The following is a 21,281-nucleotide window of genomic DNA, read 5'->3' on the forward strand; positions in this document are numbered from 1 at the left end:
TCAGCCGCTAACCTCCTGGCCACTACCGTGGATGAAGAGCGAGATGACATACTTACGGGACGGGATTGTGAAGGCGCCGGTGGTGCGGTTGTCGGGTCGACAAGAGGGGTTGAGGGCACGGTCGACGGCCCAGCCTCACTCTCCGCAACGGTCTTACCTTCGTTACCATCCTTACCCGCTTTCACCGATCGTGTGACGACCATATTTACCAATAATAATACAGCTCGCACTTAATGTTGATTCATGATCCACTACTTATCAGACTATCACTTTTAAATCCACGAAGGATCACAATGGCTGAATGTTTCCATAACAAAACTCATCAGTTTTACTTTTAGTCGTAAAATTAGAATCTACTAGTACTGGATAACGTGTCCTTCTCTAATTTTATTTTGGTATTTGTTTCTAAATAGTTCGGACAAATATGGGTAAACACGTTTCTGTTCATAGGCACACAAGAAAATGGCGTAGGGTATCTCGGTTGGGTTTCGTAAAATGAAGCCTTAATAAGAAGTAGGTACTCTTTACGCTTACTCAGTTGTATCTACATAACTAGTATACCGGGTGTGGCCTGTAATATGAGCAAAAAATTTAACTGTAGTCTATACTCCTCATACTGATCAACATTTATTCAGCGACTTTTGAAAATAACTTGTAGTTTGATTTTTAATTTATTCAAAGACGCAATATATGTATTGCGAATTTTGTTATGTTTAAGGCTTGATAAGCAACGTCAATCACAATGATATTTATTTATTTATTTATTTAAACTTTATTGCACATAAAATTATAAGTACAAATGGCGGACTTAATGCCATAAGGCATTCTCTACCAGTCAACCACTGGGCCAAAAAGAGACGGTTGTTAGGTGCAGGTTTTATAATAGAAAAGTTAAAACAGATAATCACAAAACTACTACTACTATTTACAAAATAAACACTAATTAACATACGATGAAATAATAAACTTACACATATACTTATATGATACTTGATATTGGCGTGGCGATGGCGTCCATTGAATATATGTAATATTTATTTTGTATGAAAAATAGGGAGTCTAAATACTTCATAATTTTTAAAAGTTGTTGAACAAAAGTGTCACCGTTTGAGGAGTACAATCTATGTTTTAATTATTTGCTCATTTTACAGGCCACACCCGGTCACACATCAGTATTTTTAATAATTGTATTATTAAAAATACTCATCAGTATTTTTAATAATTGTATTATTAAAAATACTGATGAACAAAATATAGGTCGCGTAGGTGAACTGTGTGACCTACGCCAGTTTTCCTTATAATTATTTTCATTACCATATACAGAATTGGAGATATGGACAATTCCAAGAACATGCGAATTACAGTTAACATATGAATTGGCTGAATATTTCAAATAGCACTCCCCCCTAGGACACTTTGTATGCAAATACGCTGTTCCATTTTAAACTCGAAACAGCGCCAGACATGGTGAACAATTCATATTAGAAAATTATAAACTAAAAAACACATGTCAAAACTTAGGAACGGCGACATAACTTCTTAGATTTTTTCTATTCCTATGAATCGATGAATCAATAATAACAAACCTTTTCTGCTGTTTGACTGGAGAAAAGTAAGTTATTTGTAAAAAAAAAACTAAGTTGTATTTAAGAAGTGATAGGTCAGTGTCTTTCTTTACACACTGTTGTAAAGATCAAACGTCTTTAGGGAATCAAACAGTTGCGACCAATGGACACCGCATCGACACTTAGGGCCAGTTGCACCAACCACATTTGACAGACTGATCAACGTCAGCCGGCGCGCCCCGGCGCTTTACTATGACACTTACATAAAACTTAACTTTCTATACATAAAAATTTTGCGAACTCTTTAACGATACGAACAGTTTGGTGCAACCAACCCTTAGTTTACTAAAACGATGCCCAAAAGTGGAAGCAAATTCATTAAAAAAATATAACGGGTTGCACTCCGGGAGTGCCAACAGAAGTGAAAACTCAATGACTAGTCCAAAATGTCTGCAGCAGCACTATGTATAATTGACCCTTCCTCCTTTCTATAGAAAAACTTTAGTTCCGAAATTGCTGGCCAGTGAGATTTAATTTGTAGCGTTAATTGTTTAAAATTCAAATAGAAATTGTAAAGTTACCTTGCAGACCTTGCATCTAAATATATTTGGTCATGATATTTTGAGTTTTATTCACCAGTACTAGAGTTCATTTTATTAGCGATTTCATCAAGATGTAGCTTTATTGAATTATATTTGAGTGATATAAAGTTAGAATGTAACTGTGAGATCCTCGTATTTCAGCCCGTACAAGATTAGAATATTGAGCTTTATTGCTTAATATAAAAGTCCAGTTTTAAATAATTGACCTGATCATGATACGTTATGACTAAAGTTCTTTGGTGAATAACATTGTCCGTGATACATGACGTCAGCGTTACGTTCCGCGTTACGCGTTACGCTGAATCGAGTTTATCATTTTTTCCCCACCTCAAAAAGTGCTCAGCGCCGCTAAAGAAGATTTCACTTCAAAAATTACGAACTCTACGAATGTACGAGTATTTAAACTTTTTAAAACAACGTTAATACCGAATAGCAATCTGATTTCTTGAGGAATTACCAAAGTACCTTAAACATAATAAAATAGGTAACAGGGTGTCTAGCCAAGGTGACAATCGGTTGCGGTACGATAAAGAAACCGATAAAGAAACGCTTTATGTTTCTCTATCACTCTTCATTATTAGTGGGACAGTGACAGTTGCAATTAGTTCGCTACGGAGCGTAAACGATTGGCATGACTACGCACGCCTGGTGTTGAAGTATACATACATACATTTTGCTTCAGTATCAGCTTCTAGCATAGTCCGACCACTTTTCATGTCAAGTGCCACGTCTAGTACCTCTCTCCTTAGGATACCTACGTATTCAATGTCACTGCCAAGTCAGTACAAACTTAGTGTACGAGTAGAAGAATCTAAATGTTCCTTGATAAATCCGTTATTGATCCAAAAGAACGAATATGAACCGCAGCAAGCACTTAGTCTAATTATCTCTTCAAAAATCTGATAAAATGAAATCCATTACTCTTCCTATCCATTTCTTTCGTATTCGTCTTAAGAAAACGTTAATATTCCGCAGTGCAGCGCCGCATTTGCGTCTGTAAGCAGATCTGTCGTTTGGATCGCTTAGCGAGCACTAGCCACTTCAAGACAGCACACCATACTACATCTGTACGATGTAGTGCATAATTATTTTCCATCGTAATATTTTCACGGAAACGTACGAACGTGTGTTACTATTTCAGTCAGTTTCGGTACAAATACTACAAATAGTACTGAGGTTGACTGAAGTAGCATGACTAATATTACGAACGTTTCCGAGAAAATACAATGGAAAACAAATATGGTGTTGTTTTCCGTCATATTTTCTCCATACAATATTTAATTACACCCACGTTTTTGAATTCGATATCTTTATGGAGATAAAAAGTTACTCTACATATATATTCCTTCTTTTTTTCGAATAACCACGCAAAATTATTACAGGAACATTTGACGGGCTTCTAATCTTTTACATCGGAACCAAATCGGTCGATACGTTCCGAAGATAATTGGTAACATTCATTCGTGTGCACATACGAACAACCACCCTTCCTCACCTCCACCATCTCACCTGTCACCCTGTTTCCTTTCCGAGGGTAAATTAAATATATGGTAATTGAATTAGTAAAACAACTTCAATCTTTAGGATATTATTACGTTACGTAAGCGAACAACTCGCGAACGCGACGCGGCGCGGCGCGGCGGGCCCAAGGCGTTCGCGTTCGCAACGAGATCGCCCACGTAGGACACTTCCATAGAGTTTGCGTGTTGTTCGCCTACGTTAGTGCTACGTCTAAAAACCCTACGTTAGTGCTACGTCTAAAAACCCCAGTCGTCCGCGCTAGCGTCCCTAGAAGCACGTTCCGGTCTAGGATGAATTGAATAGGCTAAAAGCTATTGGCTGCAAAATTGCTCAGCGCAAACGGAATAAAATAGATATTAGGTACCTAGTACTTTCATAATTTAGTAGGAAAGGCAGAAGCACGAGTAGAAAATCAGTTGTCATGCTAATCAACTTGCCCTTAAGTAAATAAGTAGAAAATCCTTAAAAAAACAAGCATACGCCCGCTTGATGGAAAACAGTCACCACAGAATCAGTCAAGATGGAGCGAATGGTATGATTTTCCCGCAGTCGAATAAGATGTGAAGGTACAATCACCTGCAGTAATATGTTACACAACGAATCCTGAGAAAGTATCTGAGACGATCTAATTAGTAGAGCCATAAGAGCGTGTCACATATTTTTGATGCCTTCGAAGAATATTAACGAACGAATAACATTAAAATGTTTTACAAATCCATAATTCTGTCGTTTCACTCAATCCTGGAAAACAAATAACAAAGTCATAAAAATGTAAATGCAATTAATTATTCCCTTTCGTTTCATATTTCAGCGGTGGTGGTTAGAATTTTTATCCGATGAAAGTTTGAAATATTGAGTGCCGATTCATAATTTCGCAAAGATTCTCGCTTTGTGGAGTATAGGGTACTTAAAGTTAGACCAAGAAAAGTCTGCAACGATTTTGATAGCACGCCTACGTCATTTAAAAGTGCAAGTGTCATTTATACGTCTTAATTTCATAGAAGTTTGACGTTGAAAATAACACTTGCACTGCGTGTGCTATCAAATTAGTTGCAGACTTTTCTTGTTCTAACTCTAGATATACATATACTTATATAAGGGTATAATATTTCAAGGAATAACTTTTTATAATTGCCAATACCAGACGACTCCTAATGAAGTCATTACACACAGTGCCAGGGTCATTGACAACCTGCAAAAAGGTATCGTTTTGCTGGAAATTACTTTTTTTATAAATGGAATCGCTTAAATCTCCCAATTACTCTTTAAATCGAAGATCTCAGATGGAGCTAATGGCTGGACTTCAGTCCCGTCTTAGTTTACTAAATTTGTAATGTCTTGGAATAGAATCGAATACCTATACATAAAATAGGATCAAATAATAGAAAGGTATTAGGTAGGTTTAGAACCAGTCTTAAATCCTGTATCGATTTCTTTTATTTTAAATAATTAGAATGTTAAAGACGGCAACCATATTATAGTCAAGCTGAAATATTGAATAGAACCAATACATTATATTGTTTGTATAGGTATGTATTATATACTCAAAACATTGACCTTCTTAAATTTATGCTTACTTGCTCAGCAATCAACTTTTAACTAAGCGTTAATTTCATGGAACCCAACCGAGCTCTACGTCATTTTCTCGTTAATGAATGAAAAGCCTGAGATTAATTTGCACGTACCAGCGCCCATACTGTTAACTGACACTTCATAAACCTTATTACAAAAGGCATAAGGTCCACCGATGGGCAGTTAAGAGTGTTGCTGTTCAAAGTCGAGCATTAGCAATCTTTTCATAAAGCTGAATGGAGAAGTCGATTTTTTACCTCAGAAAATAAATGACGGCGGTGGTAGCATGAACGGGATACAAATTGAAGGTTTTTTGTAAATATACTTTTACGTTACCATTATTTGTTCCTACTTACTCTACTTAGCCGAAGCATCAACATTCAGAGAGGAAGGGGGGACTACGTCTGAACCTTTTCCTCTTAATGTGTTGGATGTTTAGTTTAGTAGTGTCTAACTGTCTACCAAATAGCCAAATAGCATACTTGCCACTTTAGTAAGAGGGATTTCCTTATCCTGTAAATTTAATTTTATAATGGATCACTGTAACTAAGGCCTGACCAGGAATGTATGATCACGCGCCATGTTTCGGAATTTCACTGGAATTAATTTTGCATACTGAATACCGAACTGTCACCCTATACATGAAAATAACAGCGCCCTCTTGACAATGATCATATACCGGGTGTGGCCTGTAACACGAGCAAATAATTAAAACATAGATTGTACTCCTCAAACGGTGACACTTTTGTTCAACTTTTAAAAATTATGAAGTATTTAGACTCCCTATTTTTCATACAAAATAAATATTATCTTCAATGGACGCCATCGCCACGCCATATCATTCTGATTGACGTTGCTTGTCACGCCTTAAACATAACAAAATTCGCAATACATTGCGTCTTAGACTAAACTTTAAACTGTATCAAATCAAACCACAAGTTATTTTTAAAAGTCGCTGAACAAATGTTGGTCAGTATGAGGAGTACAGCCTACAGTTTAATTTTTTGCTCATATTACAGGCCACACCCGGTATGATCACGCGCCATGTTTCGGAATTTCACTGGAACTAATTTTGCATAGAGTTTGTGCGGAAAGAGAAGAGTCGTGGGATTTGAGGGCGCGCCAGTGCTATTTTATGGTTTTTGCTATGCTGACAACACTGATCACGTGATTATAGTACGACACTAAAGGTCATGATACTTGAATCCCTTTTGTTCCGGTTTTTTACCACGGCTTACTAAAAGGAACCTGGTGGTGGTGTCGGCTTGTCAACTCAATCCTCTGATTTAGCGCAGGCACTAGTTTTCTTCTTAAAACACACTTGTTTTTATGTCTCAGATACTAAAAAGTGACAGTGCGATTGACAAAACTGCTAAAACTAGTTAAGAATCTGCCAAATACAACTGTAATTTTAGTACCAAACAAGATAGAGTCTCATTTATGTACTGCCTGCCTAATCTGTGCAGTCCAACAGTTATTAAAACCGGGTAGATCTGGTAGTAATTGGGCAATAGAACTGTAATTTTATCTGGGATACATATATTTCACCCACTGTAAACTTGACTTGTAATGTATGTGTACATTATTAATTATAAATATGAATATGAATAAAAATAGTGCATAAGGGGTCATCCATTAATTACGTCACACGAATTTCTAGGTTTTTTGACCCCTCCCCCCCTCCTTGTCACACTTGGTCACATTTGACATACCCCTCCCCCCTAGTGTGACGTCACATTTTTTCTACGAAATCGCCAAATCGAATTAAGTAAGTACCTAAGTATTATTAATATTTTATCAACATATTTTTGACGATATAAATATTAGTAATTTTAGAACCCAAAACTGCTTAGGAAAGAAAATTAAACGAATAAAAACGATAATCGTTTTAAAAACTTGTTATTTAAATGTACAGCGAATAAAATAATTTAAATAAATTTTCGGTTACTGATGAAGTTAAAGTGACGTCACAAAGTTTGTGTCTCCCCCCTCCCCCATGTCACAATATGTCACATTTTCTTGACCCCCTCCCTCCCCCTAAACGTGTGATGTAATTAATGGATGACCCCTAAGTAGGTAGGCCTTATTGGGATATGTCCGGTTCTCTCATCTCACGATATTTTACTTCGCCGAAAAGTCACTCCTAAATATGAAATATAATTTCGTAACTAACAGAACCTACAAATAAAGAAATATTTTATTAGAAAAAGTTTTATTCAGAACCTAGGAAACGAACTTACAAATAAAGAAATATTTTATTAGAAAAAGTTTTATTCTTTGTAATCGAAGTCTGAATTAAAATATTCAATGTCACTTATGTTTGAGCTAGCTTCAGAACAACCAGGGACACTCATAGAACTATCTTCATCTGAACTGGATATGCTTGAATCCGGCACGTAGATTACGAATTCTTGCATATCACCTACTTAGCGGTCTTTTATTCGAGATACCGTAGGTACTTTTACACAATCCTGAAAAAGAAATTACATATAAATATGCATAAAATGGCAAGTATCAAGACTATTTGTCAGTTATTTTAAAGATCATGAATGACCTGCATATTTATGAAAATTAATATATTTTGAATTATACTTTGAAATATACTTACCGATTATGTACCGGAGACAAGTTACTTAGGGGGCTTATTAAATAGGTAATTATTTAATATTAAATACAACATCAATACCCGCGAATAGCGGAAACACGTTCCGCGACTTTTTGTAAGTCGATAGTCGGCTTTTAGCCGTTTTCTTCCCGCTGACAAAACCGAACAATGTTAAATATAATTTTCCTTGTGGTTTTATGTACGGTTTTATCGTGTTTTGAAAATATTTTAAACATTAAACTTGCGGTTATTGTTAATAAAAATATACAATGACAGAAGTTTGTTTACTTTTTACAAGACAGGTGTCAAAGGTTTAATTGCCATATAAAATTTAAAATGTTAGTTCCCGTTTCTGCCACGACTCTTCTCTTTCCGCACAGACTCTACTGAATACTGAACTGTCACCCTATACATGAAAATAACAGCGCCCTCTTGACAATGATCATATATTACTGGTCAGACTTTACCTGCCTGCCTGCTTTGTTTGGGGTCTGCTTTGTCAAGCGGACCCCAGGCTCTCATGAGCCGTGGCGAAATGCCGGGATAACGCGAGGAAGAAGAGAGACTTTACCTGCAAATGAATATTGGTGTATGGTAGGTACCTTTCAAAAGAAAGGAGTGTGATTTTTGTAGTACAGCAACGTTTAGCATACACATAAGCTACAATAACGATACAAGCCCCATACATAATATGTCTTTAATAGATTTAAAAGAAGAATTGTGATTGAATCATCAAATGAATCATTAACTACATAGTCACAGTCACAGAGTCCCTTTTCTAAATGAGTACCTAACTACATAGCTCTCACAATATTAATTACCAGCTTTGTTTGAAATAAATCAACGTGGCATTTATTGCCTAAGCTCCGATGTAAATTTGAACAGCCGTGTAGCCGCATTTTAACACTCCCCTCCCTGTTTATTCTCGAGGTGGCAAAGTACGTCCGAGCGAACTTGTCTTCGTTCCCCAAGAAACAGTGGAACAGCAAAAGATTCCGGGACATTCGCCAGCATGACTTGGACCAGCCCACTCTTCGCCTTAGGAAGACTGGCAATAGTATACACGTAGTTGGCACTAAAATTTACAATAACATCCCATGTGACATTAAAAACATGAACACCATTTCGGGTTTTAACACGCGCTTAAAATGTTTTTTTGGTTCGGAAGGCCTATTACTCCCTAAATGAGTTTATTAACGAGAGCAATGAGACCTGAAATTTATTTATTTATTTTTTACTTACCTACATAAAATATGAACATTCTATCTTTTATTATGCAAATTGACATGAAAATTCTTTTGTTAATCCTATATTATCCTTAGTTCATTAAGTGAATTGTATATATAAATGACAATGTATGACCATTAATGAATAAATGATATGATATGATATGATATTTGTTTACTCAGTAAGATATTTACTTTTAGAAAGACTAGTTAAAACATAAAATATTCCATAAATAATAGATTTAAAAACTAGGAAATTCGAGTGGCGAATTGAAGTAGCGACAAGAGTTGTTAATTATCTATTCTCACATACTTACCTACAAATTTTTCGACGTAGTTGTGTAAATGTGCTTATTATAGCACAGGGTGTAGTAATGTAGCACCAGACGTACTGTAATAGTTATTTACGATACAATTAGTGCGGAAAAGAGAGAATTCGAAACGAGTGGACATAAATTAAGCCACGACGGAAGGGAGTATTTTAAATCGACACGAGTTTCTAATTACTTATTCGCACGTGTATCGTACAACGTTTTACAGTACATATGGCCCTTTAAACTTTTGATATACGCATGAAAATTCCTCTTTCTCGCACTAGTGCGGAAAAGTAAGACCATATGTACTGTAAAATGAATTCACACCATTTACGAAATAAAGCAGCAGAAAATTATTCATTTATTTCATTCAAACAAAAAGTTTCTGTAGAAACATTTACATTTTTCTTAAGAAATCCAGTACCAACTTAAAGACTAATCCAACGCAGAAGGAGGAATGCCTTTGCCTCGGAAACTGGTATTTTTCTAGTTTCCCGGCACAAAGACTTGCATTGGCGAATAAACATCTCAATCTTTCCTATATTTAGTATCCGTTTGACCCTAATCCGATCGATACTAGGAACCTCTCTACCTAGTTGTGTTTACGATCTCTTTATGGTCGCGTCGCGGGAAATGTATTCCAGCTACGATACAAAGTAACGGAAAGCTCAAGTATTGTGTGTGTGGAATGAGAAAACTCGTAGTATTATATTTGTTTTCTAATTATAAATTTTACTACTTTGCAGATTATAGTAAACACTAGCGACCCGCCCCGGCTTCGCACGGGTTGACAAATTCTACACTTAAACCTTTTTCAAGAATCACTCTATCGATAGATGAAAACCGCATGACAAATTATACACTTAAACCTTCTTCAAGAATCAATCTATCGATAGGTGAAAACCGCAATGAAAATCTGTTTTGTAGTTTTTGAGTTTATCGCGAACATACAAACACAAAAACAGACAGACGCGGCGGGGGACTTTGTTTTATACGGTGTAGTGATTGTACAGTCATATTTACTATAGTAATATATGCCTAACAATGCATATGATATTATGCCTAACAATTTTGAGGAGGAAAATAATTCGAACTACATATTAGGGACTTATTGCTTTTTTGTCTCTTTAGGGCTCAGCACAACATACAGGTATTTTGAGAATAACAACACCATAAAAATCAAATGTAATTATTATTTATGTTAGCCCTTAACAAAAAAACTCATCATACGAGAGGCGGACTTGATGCTATGTGCACGAGAATACCACTTACCACTTAAATAATATACTAGATCATCATCAGATAAACAATCTTTATAGACAAATTATAAATAATGCATAAGTTTAACAACTATGACTTATAAATTATGACACGAAAATTCGTAAAAAAAATTGTGTTTCGAATTCCTTCTAGTTAATGGTATGACTGTCCGCTTACCACCAGTGCCATGTTTATCAAAAGTTTGTAACTTGTAATACAAGTCCCTTTCTAACAAAAGCTGTCAAAAAGGGACTTCCGCTTGTATTACAAGTTACAAGCTTTTGAATAACATAGCACAGGTGTTCAGTACACAATGTACAGATGTCTATTTGTAGGTATATTTTACTCATCGTCTTCATATTCCTCGTCAGGTAGCATGGTGGTGCTGTTGAAGATGGCCTTCACGATCGACCTGACAGCCTTCCGTGCGCCTTGTCGCAGCAACGTGAGCTTGAACTGCATCAGCACGATGAGGTACGTCGACATAAAGGATATGTTCTGCAGACAAATACTCTTTATAAAGCCCTCTGCTTATCGTATAATATAAGTAGTGACTAGGGCGCAAAAGCAATTAATAATTGAGTCATTCTATGTAATCAATGTATGGGAAAATGAAACAAATTAATATAGTTTTCAAACCTGTATGACGTGATACATCTAGGTGTACTGTTTAAAATTCACCACTCTCCCCCCCCTCCACCTGACGCTCGACCCCCCCCCCCACCTTGAAATGTGTCCCCGTTGGTAGTTTTTTGGCATTCTCACGAAAACTATAATAGATATCAAAAAAGTGTCAAGGACAGAATTAATCCTCATTAAATTTAGAACAAAAATGGTCTTATGTGTTTTATTATAAGTTGAACGGTATTCAAGCTATAAGTACTTGTATAACCTTAAAATAACAAAATAACCATACTAGTATGACGAAATGCAGAATATCTTCAAAACGGCTAGACCGATTTTAATAAAATATACCTAAAAAATCACCGCAGTGAAGCCAGCTATCAAACAAAAGAAACTACATCAAAATCGGTTCATCCGTTTCGGCGTTACGAAGTCACAGGTAAACACAGAAATACAAATTTTTTTCAACTGCACCCAATAATTTTGTAAACCGATTAATTTTGATCAATTATTTTAATGGGATCATGTCCCTTGAAGTTTTAGCTTTACGAAAAGTTAAAAAACATGGAAAACGGCCCAGTATTTTTCAAATTATCGGCATTTTCCCGATTTGTGAGTGGTTTCGTGTTATCACGCGCACGAGTTGCCCTTGACCCCTATAAAACGGGGGGTAGGGGAGGGGTTGTTATCAGTCACTTATCAGAAGTTGACCGGTACACATATCCGCATATTTTCCCGTAAAGAAGACCTGTGAAAAATGGAAACCACTGAAGCTGAAGTCCGCCAAGTCGTCCAGCTCAGCTCCTGCAAGAGGGGCGTAGCCAACGCTCAGTAGCCGCCACGCTGAATTTAAGCCAATCTACAGTTTGCAGAGTTTACCAGAGGTTCCAACGGACTGGATCCTTTACTTCAAGACCAAGAAGCGGCCGCAAAAAGTGTACATCAGAGAGGGACGACCGCTTCATTGTCACAACATCTCTCCGAGATCGACACCTGACAAGCGTTGCCATCCAGCAGCGTCTGCGTGAGATACGAGGAGTGGCTGCCAGTGAGTGGACAATAAGAAGAAGACTTAAGAAAGCGAACTTGACACCCAGGAGGCCTGCAACGGGGCCCAGATTGCTGGCGCGACACCGTACAGCCCGAAGAGAGTTTGCAGAAAATCATATGGACTGGACCATTGAGCAATGGTCCGCAGTTCTCTTCTCGGACGTGTGCAGAATATGCTTGAATGGATGTGACCGAAGAGGAAGAGTCTACAGAAGGCCAGAAGAACGGTTCGCCCAATGTTGCTTCTCCGAAAGTCGCGCCACGGCCCCCGCCAGGCACGAAAACCAGCTCTGTTCGCGCGTCGTAGGAAACGTCGTCCCAGAACATCACGGATCCACCGCCATAGGCGACCCTTTCGGGTGTCAAGTTCGCTTTCTTAAGTCTTCTTCTTATTGTCCACTCACTGGCAGCCACTCCTCGTATCTCACGCAGACGCTGCTGGATGGCAACGCTTGTCAGGTGTCGATCTCGGAGAGATGTTGTGACAATGAAGCGGTCGTCCCTCTCTGATGTACACTTTTTGCGGCCGCTTCTTGGTCTTGAAGTAAAGGATCCAGTCCGTTGGAACCTCTGGTAAACTCTGCAAACTGTAGATTGACTTAAATTCAGCGTGGCGGCTACTGAACGTTGGCTACGCCCCTCTTGCAGGAGCTGAGCTGAACGACTTGGCGGACTTCAGCTTCAGTGGTTTCCATTTTTCACAGGTCTTCTTTACGGGAAAATATGTGGATATGTGTACCGGTCAACTTCTGATAAGTGACTGATAACAACCCCTCCCCTACCCCCCGTTTTATAGGGGTCAAGGGCAACTCGTGCGCGTGATAACACGAAACCACTCACAAATCGGGAAAATGCCGATAATTTGAAAAATACTGGGCCGTTTTCCATGTTTTTTAACTTTTCGTAAAGCTAAAACTTCAAGGGACATGATCTCATTAAAATAATTGATCAAAATTAATCGGTTTACAAAATTATTGGGTGCAGTTGAAAAAAATTTGTATTTCTGTGTTTACCTGTGACTTCGTAACGCCGAAACGGATGAACCGATTTTGATGTAGTTTCTTTTGTTTGATAGCTGGCTTCACTGCGGTGATTTTTTAGGTATATTTTATTAAAATCGGTCTAGCCGTTTTGAAGATATTCTGCATTTCGTCATACTAGTATGGTTATTTTGTTATTTTAAGGTTATACAAGTACTTATAGCTTGAATACCGTCCAACTTATAATAAAACACATAAGACCATTTTTGTTCTAAATCTAATGAGGATTAATTCTGTCCTTGACACTTTTTTGATATCTATTATAGTTTTCGTGAGAATGCCAAAAAACTACCAACGGGGACACATTTCAAGGTGGGGGGGGGGGGGGTCGAGCGTCAGGTGGAGGGGGGGGGAGAGTGGTGCATTTTAAACAGTACACCTAGACGTATCACGTCACACAGGTTTGAAAACTATATTAATTTGTTTGTCTCAAAACATATAATGACTGTATTATAATGGCAGTGGAGTGGTTAGAGACGACCATGTACAGTACACATTTTTAGTAGTTATCTGTCATATAGGTAAGTACGACTCAACGGCAGCCTTGCGTGGTATTTCAATTATTATTCAAGTTTATTTTCTTTATTTATCTTTCTTCTTAGGCTAGGTCATTTATAATATGAATATAAAAGTAAAATATAAAAACACTTACAAAACAATAAAAAATACATATAAACACAGTATAAAAAAACCTAACCTAGGGTGCCGCTGGCAGCGGGGCAGGGCCCAAGCTGCCGGTGGTCAGGGCCGCAGAGTGAGGAACCGACGTACTATACGCGCCGTGTCCAAAATTACCGCCTTCTGCATCTGACCAGATCCTTGCCTGATTGATTGATCCAGCCACCCAGCGAGAGTCTCTCAAGTTTATTTATTATTATTTAATATAATATTGCACAATGTAATATAATTGACGGACATAATGCCAGAAGGAATAAAATGAAGAAGTCATTATAAAGTAGATACGACGCTGCCTTATCTTATGGCCTGATGCTAACTCACTGATGATGGTAGCTACTAAATATATTTGAGGTAACCCTAATATGCTTGCTATACGTATATTAAATACTAGTTGTGCTACTTGGCACTAATAAAACGTTCATTTTAACGTCACAAACACTTGTCTTCAAGTTTTAAAACGTGCCCAGCGGAAAAATATAAACTTGTAGAATTTTCATGATATTTTCGGGAACAGCTTCTAGAGTTCGTTTTACGAGTTTAAAGTAATAAAACAACGTTCATTTTGTGCTAGCAATGAATAATGTAGAGTACTGATGATCATAGTTTCTGCGTACCTTGTTGATATTTTTATTGCAGTATTCAAACTTAAAAATTGCTTTATCGATCTCATTTTGTCCTTACACGAAATGCATTTCAGTTTTTGGTTAATTTTAACCTTAATAATGTCTACTTTCTATTAGTCGTTTTAAATAGGAAAACCATAGCATAGGATAAATAATATTTGTATTCGTGATGCACGTTGCTATTCCGTATGTCTCCTCTAAGTTCCACGTTAATACTAAATGAAAATAAAACAACTATATACTAGGATTAAAAAGTAACTAATTTAAAGTCACAGTAAGTATATAGCTCTGTGTAAAAAATAGCTGCCTACAAAAAAAAACTGAAAAGTACCTATGACCCTACATAATATTAGAGACCCGTCCTCATCTTGCACAAAATGAACTCCATAAATTAATCAAACATAGTTTAACTTACCGCAGTAAATAATTCCCGGTTTATATTAGTGAAACCGTCCAGGTTCATAATGGGTGGGTTCTTGGCGATGGCCACTAGGAACATCTCCACCTCGCGTTGCGTGCTGTGGTCTATGGCTCCGAGGTTCACGTTGAGGAGACGCACTTGGAATTCGTGACCAACCTTGAAAATACATGGTTGTTTAATTTTAGTAACTTATTACATAAAAACTCAGCAATATACGTCTCTTAATAATGGGGTTTTGGGCTGGGTAGGACTGCTTTAAGGATGACTCACGTAACTTACCTTAGACCGGGCCGTGTCCGGGCCGGAGCTTCCGGCGCATTGTTTTCTATGGAAAGCATCACGTGATCGCCTGCAATGTCATAGGAAAGTAAGCGCCGGAAGCTCCGACCCGGACACGGCCCGGTCTAATATGAGTCATCAATTTGGTACCTACTCGGAAATCGTCGGATACCAACCAAGATATCAAAAAGTACTCAACTTTCCGCTTACCTTTCTGGAGGCATGATACGCCTCATTGCATATAATGAACAACAGAGTCATGCAATAACCGACAATAACAAACAAGCCCATCTCCTTGTAGCTTAAACCGTGCTCTAATATCTCCGACAGCGCGCCGTACAACGAGATGGTGGTCGTGAAAAATATGACCATGCAGTAAATGCCGTACATGTTTGAATACGCCCGACCTGTGAAGAAGATTTTTTTTAATTTATTTAACAAAGCACACCTACTCGTATAATTAAAGTTTCGCCAAATTGTAAAATAGTTTGTGGGCGATGCGCTTAAGTATCGCAAAACTTTTAGGAAATGCATTTTTGGCTGGAGAGTATGTTAGTTACAACAGAGATTTTATTTACTCTATGGATAATAGTATTAACTAGTTTATAAGCCGAGTGATATGCATATAAAATTTCGTAATCTTATTGTTCAACTACCTAGCTAACATTTTTCAATTACGACTTCTTTCTATATTAAATAAAAGACGTTTCGTAGGTAACTGACACGACTAAATAACGCGAGACCGTTCGACACTGACACGTTTTTAACACATTCACTGCCCCCGACGCACATGTGCGTCCACCCTCCTACAAGTTTGTTCCTAAGCCATGCCCCCTGGCAGTGAATGCGTTAAAACACGTATAGCATTCATACCCGCAATTCTTCAACTATTTCAAAACTCGTATTACAAAGTTTAAGGAAAAATGCCTCTAGATCACGCCAACCTTCAGATTAGTTGCTAACTTGTTTAAGATGGGCCAGATGACGCGAATGGCTCCTTATTGCATGCCACCTGCCGCAAATGGCGTAGACGCTTTATCTTCAAGATTACATTTCATGAGAGATTTTGATGGCTGCCATTTGTTCGGCTTATCTCTTATTCATGGAAATTAAGAATTTGAAATTTAATTTAAAGAAAAGAAAGTTTTTTTTTAAACGTGCTTGTACTATGTAGTGTTAACTGTAATATGTATTATACAAAATCTATAATTGCTAGCGCCTAAAAACGCATGTAAAAATATAAAGCAAATATAATTTCAAAGAATATTAACGTTACTGATGCAGTGCATTGTTTCCGATCGTATTTTCTAGGAAAGGTTCGTATTTGTCATGCTACTTCAGTAAACCTCAGTACTTTGTAACGAGGGTAAATCCAGTCGACCCTCTCAGCAAATATCTACCCTATTACCGTTTCTCAATACCAAAATCGTATATAATCTGACAGATGGATTTACTCGAGTTTGAAGCTAAGTGACTCGACTGAAATAGCAAGACACGTTCGTGTCGTTCGTGCGTTTCCGTGAAATAACGATGGAAAATAATTATGCACTACTTCGTCTACTTCTGTGCGCGCAGTACACCACACACGTACATTAATGCACACATCCAAAAGTTTTCTTGCTTGCTTTTCTTTATGGAGCACCCTAGAGGGCAACAAATTCTTAATATTTTCCAAGAAAGAGGCAGGGGTTCAAATGCACCAAGCAACAGGTTAAAGGGGGATATGAAGCGGGAACTCCTATCGTTACCCGGGACTGGAAATGGGAAGGAAGCTAGGCCGATAAAAAGCTACATATACCTATAATCTGCATACTTTGGCTCTGTATCTTGGGACTATTTGGAAGCCCTGGTTTTATTTGGAACTACAAGATTAGAGGTGTAAACTTTTAGGCAAAATATTTAATCGTTGGAGAAATTATTTACGATTTGTTCAAGCATTCCTATGGAAATGCTAAGTCAGACTAAATACATGTAAATCGGCATAGATACATAATCTTATTCGACTTTGTAAGACTATGTCATACACTGTACATACCTAACTGTTGCATCATGTGCGACAAGTCTACCCAGAGATGGCGGTACTGAGCGAGCATCAGGGCCGGATGGTCGGCCTCCAGGGCCTTGTGCAGGTTCTGGGCTAAACCTTTAGATGCTGTGCCAAATGCGTTACAATTGATGTACCTGAAATTAATAAAATAATTTATATCATTTCACAAAATTATAAGTCTATGAATATACCAAATAAAAACAAGCAGAACATTTTATTTCTCTTTTGCTTTGATGCCAATAAAAAATACGCGGACCTCCGCTACATGACTATTTTAATATCGCACTTACCACAGTGAACAAAATCCATCCAACATGGCAATGATATGGTAATAAGCTAAAGAGTGCCACAGCTCGAAATCATCCTGCAAGTAGTGCTGGGACAGTATGACGGCGAAACTCAGACCCCATGAGAAGAAGCACAACCCCCACGTCAGGGAGTAGAGGTTCGGGAATACTATTGGGGTCCCTGTGATCTTGAGGTACTTTAGCTGAAATTAAATGGTAAACTTTATAACCAGATACAGTCTTAATACATAGAGATAATTACCATATTTAGTACCTATATTTTACCTGATAGTGAGTCCACATGTTTTTAAATATAGCAACCTGTGGTCCATGCCGCCACGATGCGATGGGTAAAAGGAAATGCGGAATAAGAATGCTCAGAAAAATAATATTGTAGATCACCTCGTCAAAACGCTTGTTAGAACTTTTTTGAAAATTTTCGTAGCGCTCTTTCCCAACTGAAAAAATAATGTACATAGAAAAGCAAGCTCAGTTAGTATTACGTGTGGAAATTAATCTTAATAATTTTAGCTTAATCAATCATTCCATTCTATCCACTGTGTCCTATATGTTTTGCCGTTAAATCCTGGGCTGTTCTCATCAATTTACCAATAGTTTGAGGTTTCCCACGTCACTCGTACTCAAACGTGGTTTCAGAACCCAAGGGACCCGACCTCAAATCTCCGAGACCTATTTTAATTACAAGTATAAAATGTAAATATTTACTTTTAAGTTATATAAGTTTCTCATATAAGTGAATTGTAAAAATTGTTTTGAGAAATCAAGATCTTTGAACGGAAAATGTTAATCAATGTCCTGGTGCATAAAGGTGACTCGCAGGTGACGAGAGTGATGACGGCTTGGTGCAAAAGATCGTAGGACCCCTACTACAATTCGAACTTATGTATTTAATTAGCAAAGTAATGTCAATTTCATTTACCTTTTACTACGATGATTGACTCAAGAGACCACACAAGATAGGCCCAAAATGTTGCTTTTGAAATCCAGTTGTAGGTAGTCCGCTTAGTTGTCTGTGCATCTAACAAAGTAAAAAACATTGTATTTTTACGTACATAGTTCAAATGTTTTGAAAAAGTTTACAAGACTATAATCATCTTATAATTATCTTATGTGCATCTTAGGTTAAAGGGCCCCGGCCCCGTCTAGCGTGAGTCATCCTAGTGACATTCCATTTCCAACTGCAGCTGCAATACTGTTAATTTTACTATGGAAATTGACAATGACAGCGACGCGTTTCCATAGTAAAATGAACAGTATTGCAGCTGCAGTTGGAAATGGCATGTCACTCTTTTAATCTTTACACCATAAAGTCTTACAATCTTACCTTTCGGCACCCTCATGATGGGCATGACGCCCATGATCTGAAACAGGACCAGCAGGCTCTTGGTGGTAATATAGAAGCTATCGTGCTTGTCTAGAAGCTCGCCATCTTGCGCAGTGATCTGGAGACCGGGCAGTTGGGCAGTCTCTTTGTTTTCATCTGTACATCATTAAGAAATATTGAGGTACAAAGCGGCTACCGCGAAATCCGAAATTCGCAAATTGCGGGGATCTTTCTCTTTTACTCCAATGAAGGCGTAATTAGAGTGACAGAGAAAAATCCCCGCAATTTGCGAACTTCGATTTTCGCGGTTATAGCTCAGACACCATCAGATATATCGGAGCGGCGGATGTACCAACTTAAAAATATATGAACACGCACTCTTACGCTTTGACTATAGAGGCGTGTTCAGATATTTGTGAACGGCTTGCCCGTTCCGATATATTTGATGGCTACTTTCTACTAATAGATCCGTCTATAAATGTGAGTTAATAGGTATGTGTTCAAACCGCATAAGTTTTAAATGTTATAATTTCTACTAAGATTTTAAACATCAGTTTTTAAACACAAATCATTTTGTTACTCTCACACTTCAATTACAATTCAAAATATTCTTAAAACGTTACATGGCAATATTCTTTAGAGGATAACTTTACGAAAATCATAGTAACGTTAGCATTTTTATAGCTTAATTCGAACAAAATTAAGCACGATATAATTTACCAAGGCTGGATAAATAAAATTATGCGCCAAGCTCGGTTTAACTTTACGAGGGTGAAATTAGTTTAAACCTCGAAATTTAGGATAAAGGATATCGCTATATATGTACAACGCACCGAGAGTACCTTGTTAGGATTAGAACCATCTGACAATTTAATAAATATAACACTTGTGTCACTATTATATGTATAACTAAGTTCGATACGATTACCGGTAATCAAGCTAATTTACCTACGTTTCTCAAGGTACAACGTAATTCTATGAACATTTTTCCGAAGAAATGCATTTAGGCGTATTTCCACCAAATTTTTTATACTCGTAAATGAAATGAAATTATGAAAAATGATCTACAGGTATGTTTCATTTGTCATTTAAAAATTAATTAAACAAAATTAATTAACAGAACTGTTTTTAGATAGAAAGAAATGTTTGGTTTATTCATGTATGATTAAATTAAAATATAATAATAACACATACCTGCATCTAGTTGAGCATTTTTTCCATACATATCTCTCTTCCTAATTTGTTCGTTTTGATTAGGATTAAACATTTTGAATCTTGGATTATCATTTTCCATTCTTTTGTTTCCTAATTCCGGTGCTCTCGGAAGGCTCGGGGAGGCTTTTAGAATCGTCCGCCTTCACGGGCCCTGGAAGCTGTAGTAACAAAATACTCCATAATCAATCATAAATAATCCACCCTTCTCGCCTTACTTGGTTATGCGCATTTGATTCTTAAAAACTGTGGAGTAGCTTTGAAGTTAAAATGTTATTCAAAATAATTGAATATATTTAGTAGATATACTAAATATCTCTTTCCGATTTAAGTAACTACTTAACGATCAGGCTGGCGGTGCACTCAGTGGCGTAAAATTTTTCATAGCTTTTGTTTGATCTGTTTTACTTTATTTTAAATTACATTTACGGCAAACTTTTTTTTACTAAGAATGTATAGCGAAGAGACATATGAAAATTTACAAATTATACAAAAGTTAATTACTCGCTTTAGCTACCTTCAAACAAATATGTAAAGCCGTGGCTCTAGGGAAGAAAAGGTACCTACACGCAGATGATAAAGGGCACGACACGAGTATGATATGGAACTTGTACTCTTAGTAACTTGTTCTGCGCTTACTTGGAACTCTTTCCTGACCTTTGTACAGAACATTTTTATTTTTGTTTAGTTTTGTCGGTTTTATGTACCTATTGTACCTAAACCTGTTTATGTGCAATTAAGTGACATACATACATTTATGCATAATATAATTAATATACTTAGAATGATTTGTTTCGTTTTAATCCTTCTGTAAAAATAAGTTGCTTAAATAAATTTCACGTTCTCCAGCGGATAATAACTTGTCGTTATCATCAAGATTTTCACTGATTATTACTAGGGCCTCATTGTCAATATATTGTGCTTTGTTAATCGAGCCTTCTTTCTAGAAATGACAAAAAGATAAAATTACAAGATGCTGCTCCACAGCTGCCCTAATCTCAGACACCTCT

At 37.2% G+C, this 21,281-nt stretch overlaps 1 protein-coding gene across 1 annotated transcript; it reads right to left on the minus strand.

The window, feature by feature from the left end:
- Positions 1-10,867: 10,867 nt before the first annotated feature.
- On the minus strand, positions 10,868-20,394 carry LOC134667831 (gustatory and odorant receptor 22). Its single transcript, XM_063525215.1, has 9 exons — positions 20,254-20,394; positions 19,060-19,215; positions 18,655-18,753; positions 18,000-18,172; positions 17,718-17,917; positions 17,416-17,561; positions 15,591-15,787; positions 15,096-15,257; positions 10,868-11,163 (listed from the first exon to the last, which is right to left on the minus strand). The coding sequence occupies exons 1-9, from the start codon at positions 20,351-20,353 to the stop codon at positions 11,008-11,010; spliced, it is 1,389 nt and encodes a 462-aa protein (XP_063381285.1). The 5' UTR covers positions 20,354-20,394; the 3' UTR covers positions 10,868-11,007.
- Between the last annotated feature and the right edge of the window lie 887 nt (positions 20,395-21,281).

Source organism: Cydia fagiglandana, chromosome 10 (assembly GCF_963556715.1).
Source record: "Cydia fagiglandana chromosome 10, ilCydFagi1.1, whole genome shotgun sequence".
In the NCBI taxonomy this organism is placed as follows: domain Eukaryota; kingdom Metazoa; phylum Arthropoda; class Insecta; order Lepidoptera; family Tortricidae; genus Cydia; species Cydia fagiglandana.

Excerpts from the sequence above, each read along its gene's own strand:
- LOC134667831 (XM_063525215.1), bottom strand. The coding sequence starts at position 20,353 with ATGGAAAATGATAATCCAAGATTCAAAATGTTTAATCCTAATCAAAAC. Across the intron at positions 15,258-15,590 it reads CGTATCATGCCTCCAGAAAG|GTTGGTCACGAATTCCAAGT; the intron begins GTAAGCGGAAAG and ends TGTATTTTCAAG. Across the intron at positions 11,164-15,095 it reads ACCGGGAATTATTTACTGCG|AACATATCCTTTATGTCGAC; the intron begins GTAAGTTAAACT and ends ATTTGTCTGCAG.